The 6,954-nt window shown below is 39.9% G+C and overlaps 1 protein-coding gene across 1 annotated transcript in view; it reads right to left on the bottom strand.

Moving 5' to 3' along the window:
* Positions 1–205: 205 nt before the first annotated feature.
* PRPF6 (pre-mRNA processing factor 6) overlaps positions 206–6,954 on the bottom strand; it is a 37,890-nt gene continuing 31,141 nt past the window's right edge. The window contains exons 19-21 of the mRNA XM_042463299.1: positions 5,259–5,373; positions 2,843–2,969; positions 206–1,781 (exon numbers count right to left, since the gene is read on the bottom strand). Coding sequence (XP_042319233.1) covers positions 1,629–1,781; positions 2,843–2,969; positions 5,259–5,373 — 395 coding nt within the window. The 3' untranslated portion in view covers positions 206–1,628. The remainder of the gene's footprint in view (positions 1,782–2,842; positions 2,970–5,258; positions 5,374–6,954) is intronic.

Below are 6,954 nucleotides of genomic sequence, written 5' to 3'. Positions count from 1 at the left end.
CGAATAAAGACAGGAATTGATGATGTGGATCTATTCAAAACACGTTGAAGGCATACAGAATTTTATCCCAGGTCTATTCACATTGGTTATTCACATTGCTGACAATGCAAATCTTTTTTAAAAACTTGGAAAAACACCTCTTTGGTTGAAGCCAAAATACTATAGTAATCTTCTGAGAACTGAGTCAAAAAGAAAGAAAGAAAAGTTATCACAAAGAACAAAAGAGGATTTTATTTTACAGCTTCATACTATGTACAAGGATGACTGGCTAAGCAATCTTTTTTAAAAATAAAAATTCAAAATGCCATGCAGAAACACTGGATATGTCCTAATACATCAAGATATCTTTATGGTATTGGGATGGGAATGGGTTGTTCTATCCAAAACCTAGAAAGGTGCATTGGAGGTAGGGGGAGATGAGCAAATAGTCAAACTAGGAATGCCTATTGCTATATTGTTGTTTTTTAAAAATCAATCTATACCGAGAGGCTTTACTGCATTTATACCGAGGACACACAACGGATGTTGGGTCACATGCTTTCATTCCATAGAGATGTTCTTGTTAGACTGTACTGGAAACTGATTTTGTCTACATTATTCCAATCATAAGACTGTTCTGACAATGAGGGAACTGTTTGCTTGGTTGCTATTTGAATCTTACACCACAAATTCTTTACAGTTAAATGAGCTCTCCCCAAAGTTTATTCAAACCCTATTTTACTCTAGTATTATGTGATGTCACATTTCTCTCCTGCAAGTAGGACACATTCACTTTTAAAATCACCTGTCACAAAAGTATCTTATTTTCTACTTCATGGAAAACTAAGGCAGCTATGCCTCACAAAGGCAATTTGACAAAGCCCCTGAGCTAACTCAATGAACAGGCAAGTCCCTGAATTTATTATGTCTCCTTTCAGATGTAAGCCTCTGAGAAGCTGTTGTTGTTCAGACTCCATATGGTCAGGTTTATATGGTAAACAAAACAGAGTCCCCACCAAGTCTGAAACAGGTAGCCTTGCAACATGTCTGCTCCTCAGCCTTTTCGTCCACATAACACATACCTTTACAAAATTTCAAGTTCTTAGCAACTGCTATTGAGTTCCATCAGAAAATGGTTATCAGTCTCTTTATATTTTACTGTACAAAAATAGACTGTTTATCCTGTATAGGTCACCAGACACTAAATGACTTTGTTGAGTACATCAACTAGACAAAGGTGAACTTTAGAAAGCAGAAAAGCCTAAAGGGACAGCTCATATGCCAGATGTTTTTTGGAGATTTGATATACAAAGAACATCAGGACCATTCACTAATCTGAATGAAAATGCCTGCCCAATCAACACTCTGAAGTTTCTCCTGTCCTTAGCAATCCTGAAGCATGGTGGTATACAAAACACTTCGATGAGAAAATATTGATTTCCTCACTACTGTTACCGGCTCAATATAAGGAAGTGTCAGGGGAAAGGCTTGGCTCCCCTATGAAGTTCAACCAGGAAACATCATCCCATTCCCTCTCTCTCCTTCTCCAAATTCCTTCCATGAAGAGACAGAGCCCCAACACATGTGTGTTGAAGAAAGAAGCTGAGTCCCATCACACTGTTTGAGAAATAGGTCCATAAGCCTCTAGCCTAGAAGGCATTCTTTATCTTTGCTGCCACCAGCACCAGGATTTCACCAATCTTCCTCTGCCAGTTGCTGATGTCCTTGGAGACCTCACACCACAGTTCTCCATGCCGGGGCTCTGCATTTTCACAACGCTTCCTCACCTCTTCTTGCTGCTCCTAGAGAGAGAAGACAATATAGCACAGGAGTACACTCGTCCCCCGGGTTACGAAATTAATTCGTTCCGGCGCCATTTTCGTAACCCGGAAGTCTTTCGTTAGCCGAATCCCCATAGGCGCTAATGGGGAAAAGCCGCGGCTCCGCCGCGGCTCCATTTAAAATAGCGCCGGCTTTTTTTCGCAACCCGGGGAAACCTTCGTAACCCGGAAATAATTAATTAAATGTTTTTTTTTCGTAACCCGAAAAATTCGTAACGCGGCGCGTTCGTATCCCGGGGTACCAGTGTATTACCTTCACACTTTTGCTCAGAAAAAAAAAGATGCACAATACAACACAATGGCCTAAAACTTATTGTTAATCCCAACTAGAACAAAGCCTTTAAAGCAATTGACCTGTTTGTTGACTCCCAATTAACAACTGAGTTAGTGAGTCTACAGAAACTAACCAACAAAATTTCAGGCAATGCACACTTATTCATTAATTAATCCTATTCTGTTCTAAGGGATGGCTACGTAGGAAGAGCAAACTAAAGGAAGCACAAGCTTTTCATCAACTTCTTTCCTTTGCCCCACTTTGTTGGTGCATCTTTAATGGGGCAGAAGGCAAAAAGCCAATCCACAACTTTCTTAATAAGCTGATGATTCTCTTCATCCAATTGCTGAACAGATTTGTTGTACTAGGGCCAATGGGGAAATTCCATATTGCTCTTCAGCAATTACACATGTCTACCAAAGAACATGGGGAGAACCCACAGTAATAGTTACAGGGTCAATCTTTGGACCTTCCAAGATTCATGTGGAAGTATCAAATGGGCTCTAAGGAGGAATTGGAGAATGAAGCAGGTAAAGATGGCATAATGAGATCGTGGCCAGCTTCTTCAAGAAGTTCATCCAAGCTCCATATCTACTATCCCAACCACCAAGAAAACAACTTAAGTCTCAGCTTTTGTATATTTGGAAGTGGAAAGCAACCTAAAATGGAAAGCATGTTCCTCAAAGCTTCAAGTAAAGCATCCTTATTGGGCCCCATTAAAGTCACCATCTCTCACCCTTCCCATTACCTCTGTGCCGTGCTGAAGTTCAAACTTGTAGAAGAAAGCCCAGGCATCCCCCAGGTCAGAGTCTATCTTCACAGTCCGATGGAACCACTCACGAGCCTTGGTTATTTTACGTTCACTCCAGAACAACCTGAGCAGAAAAGAGTGAGAAAGGGAACAATGTGAAGGATGCTCCTCAGCAGCTTATCTTGCCCTCTGCGGAAGCTAAAAGATCTTTGACCTTTTCCACAGATAAGCTGCTCCAGGGAAAGAAGCAATTTTTTTCAAGCAAGACAGGCTCTTCTTGGTCTATCTGTTCAGTGCCTACATACCCAATCCAAACCTTGGAACAGAAACTTCATAAATACACAGCTCAGCAGTAACTACAACCTAAGCCTAAAAGATACAATGATTAGGAAATGCAGGATTGTTTTGTTCACTTATCAAACTAACCAGGGACACAGAGCTGCAAGCCCAAAATGAATGTTTGGCACATGAAGAACATTGTTGAACTTTTACAACCAAATGAGACCCCAGAGTATGTGGGCACAGCTGTCAAATATGGAAATCCACTTGAAAAGCAGCCAACCAAAGACTCCTAGCACAGCTGTGGTGGGAAACTGAAGGGCTTCATCCAAAACCCACGTGCCTAATTCTAAGCTTTCAAGCTTGTGCTTCTCTTGAGAAGTTCTAACATTCATTCACACTTTTTAAAAACTCATCCTTCAACGGCACAGCTGTATCGCTGCCTTATGTCAGCCAATTTCTGCCTAGCAAAAGATCTGTTCAGCCATAACCCAGCAATTTTCTTTTCTGATTCAACAGAATGGTTGTTTGACAGGTGCAGTTGTGTCAATGTGTACGTTTTAAGGGCTGGTGAACATCATTGTTTTTAAAGCTGTGAACTATGGCTGTTAAAGAAGAGGAACTGAGACCATTTTGCCAAGACAGCCAGCTGGCCAATGAGGTACAGTTTGGATGACCAGTAAGAGAATCCAGTCAGTTTTCATTCTAGCAGTATGGTGACCCTCTGTATGGAGAAATTTTATCAGAGCTTTGGTCTAGTTGCCTCTAAGTTAGATTACTGCAAAGTACTATATGTGTGGTTGCCCTTAAAGACTGCTTGGAAAATGCAGCTAGGGCAGAATGCAGTAGGCAGACTGATTATGGAAATAAAAAGGTCTAATCACCATACACCTACTATGGCCCAACAGCAATGGCTGCCAAAATGTTTCAGGCCCAAGGCAAAGTATTGGTTTTAAACTAAAATATCTCATATACCTTGGAAACCCCTGAAAGAACACATCTTCCATCAAATACTGCTCATACCCTGAGATCATCATCTAATATGGAATTAGATGAAGAAGAGACAGTCACAGCTCCACTATGCCTAGACCCAGAGGAAGATTAAAGGCCCTCCCCTTCATCTTAATTGCTGGACTTGCACCTTTTCCCTACTGCCATTCCCTTCTCCTTTTGTGTCATGTCTTTGTCAACTGTAAACCTGAAGGAAGGAAACTGTCAAATTACAAAACAATTTGTAAGCTGCACTGAGAGCCTTTTGTGGATGAACAGCAGGGCATTAATTAATCAATTAATGTTTTTCTACAAATGGTGACAAGAGCCTTTGGAGTTCTGCTATCCCCCCCAACCCCCCAACCCTGGAATGCCCTTCCTAAGAAGGCCTGCTTGGTCTCATCAGCAGTACATTATCAGTGACAAGAAATTTCTCTCTTCCCAGGTATCTGACAGGATGAGACTGGACAAATGTTTAGACGTTGGTCCTAGGCTAATTGATTTCACTGTATTTATTCTTGGGAGAATTGCTTCTTTACATTATATATAATTTAATTTTTTTTTCAACTTTTACATATTAGAAAAAAGACATCCAAGAAATAGAATAAGCAAGTAATCATAATCATAGCAATCTTTCCCTCTGCATGAGAAATCTACTCCATCATTTTTCTTCCTTCCCTGAAACAGCTGCCCTTTACAATCCAAGCTTTTTGTTACTGATGTTGTTTTAATTATCTTAACCAACATCTAGAGGGTAAACCAAATAGATTTATTTTTCTCCTCTTTTTTTCTCATGTGGAATGAGAGAAAGATATTTGAACTTTGTGAAGTCAAAGGCTTTCATAGCCGGCATCCATAGATTTTGTGGTTTTTTCAGGCTATGTAGCCATGTTCTAGAAGAGTTTATTTCTGACATTTCACCAGCATCTGTGGCTGGCATCTTCAGAGAAATTCGCTGAAGATGCCAGCTACATATGCTGGCGAAACATCCGGAATAAACTCTTCTAAAACATGGCCACATAGCCCGAAAAACCCACAAAAAACTATGTTTGAACTTTGTCAGATTGAAGTCTGAATGGTCTGAGGGTATCAGACTATCTGCTGCGTGGAATTTATTAGATAACAAACAGGTATCGTTACTCACTTGGCCACAGCCAGAAGGACATGTGGGTCATGCTCACATTTCTTCAGAGCATCCACACTCTTGGTCTTCCTTTGGGGCCTGGCTTCTAAGAAAATTGCTTCTGACCACAGGATTCCTAAAAGTGAAAAGACATGAGGGCTGATCAACAATTATGTTATCACTGCTTATAAGTACGTGGAGTTATCGCCTTCAAACCAAATTAGAAAGTTCCCACAAAAAGAATATTCCCTTTTAATTTTAATAATGTCTGAATAAATTTCTTGCCAAAAATGCTTTAAAGCAATGTTCTACAGGAATAAATCTCACCCAAGTATGTCATGCTAGTCTCTTCTACCAGACTGTCAAGAAATGGTTTCAACTGACTTTATTACTGCATATATAAAACACAGTTGCTGTATTATGAGGACCATAGCCATAAACTGAAGTGCTATCATGCTTTTGGCAAAGGCTTATTATTCCTGCACATATCATCACCTCAACCTCTTAATCCTAAAACCCCTGCAGCCACTTAGTGCTTTCTGGTAAAACAAGGATCAACTGCTGAGATTCCCCCAAAGGCTCATCTTTTTCCATATGATCTTGGTCATATACTTAAAAAGGCTTGATCCTTTTTTATACTACAATTCTTTGAAGCATGCAGCTAGTGGGGCCATGGAAAAGGGACTCTTCTTTGCACCATTCATGATGTAGAACTTCGTGTCCCACAAGTCACTCCTGCCCTCTCTTGTCAACTTTTTGTCAATCGTAATGCCTTGTTTCGATATCACTTTGAACTGACATTTATTAAGCTTTCCTACAGAATATAATTTAGGTTTCCTGCTATTTTCCTAGTCTTAAATTAAAATGGTTTTATTCTTATCAGCTGGGGTTGTATGTTTGATGGATTTTTAATTTTTTATCCTAACACCACACAGCAAAATCCATTTGGGTTTCAACAAGTATGGACAGGCAGAGGACATGAAACGGCCAACATCCAATTTGGCAAACAACCCAAGAAAGCTGAATTCCAAGGCTTGACCTGGTGACTGCATTCTGCACTTTCAACTGAGTGCTATGCAAGGAATACTTTATGAAAAGCACACTTCACACCTTAAAACATCTGTAGGAAGCAATGCACATTGGATGCTTATGGACTGCTGCATGGACTGGGGAGGCAGTTTGTGCTGGAACAGTTTCAGGATTAGAAATAACCAAATAGGTATTTTAAAACCCTCAACTAAGCTCTGATTGGTCTAAGGCAAGTAGCACGTTTGTAAAGGCAAGTTTTATCCTGGGCCTGCAACTGCAAAACCAGTCAATAAATCCTCTAAATCATTTCTTTTCATCTAATTTTCAGGTATCTAAGGCAGAACTACTTTAAGCATCATGCCTATCATTACAAAAAAAAATAAAAATAAAAAAAAACCTTTTTCAACCACCCAATTCATTTCTCAACATTCAAGGGCAAACCTGAATCTCGTTATTTATTAAATAAAAAGCTGGATCTCATCACAGGAGACTGCTTGGCATAAAAGACAGATATTGAGATTACTACTGGTACTTGGCTGAAAACAAGCCAATAATCAATACAGATCACACACTGAGCCAACAAGAAAGCCATGAGGAGTAGCCTTTTAATTGCAGCATATACACACATAGCATCTCTCCAATTCTTGGCTCTCACCTCTTCAGAGATAAGCAAATGGAACCAAAAACA

The sequence above is a fragment of the Sceloporus undulatus genome, chromosome 4 (assembly GCF_019175285.1).
Source record: "Sceloporus undulatus isolate JIND9_A2432 ecotype Alabama chromosome 4, SceUnd_v1.1, whole genome shotgun sequence".
Lineage (NCBI taxonomy): Eukaryota > Metazoa > Chordata > Lepidosauria > Squamata > Phrynosomatidae > Sceloporus > Sceloporus undulatus.
This window is presented reverse-complemented; position numbering and strand designations above follow the sequence as displayed.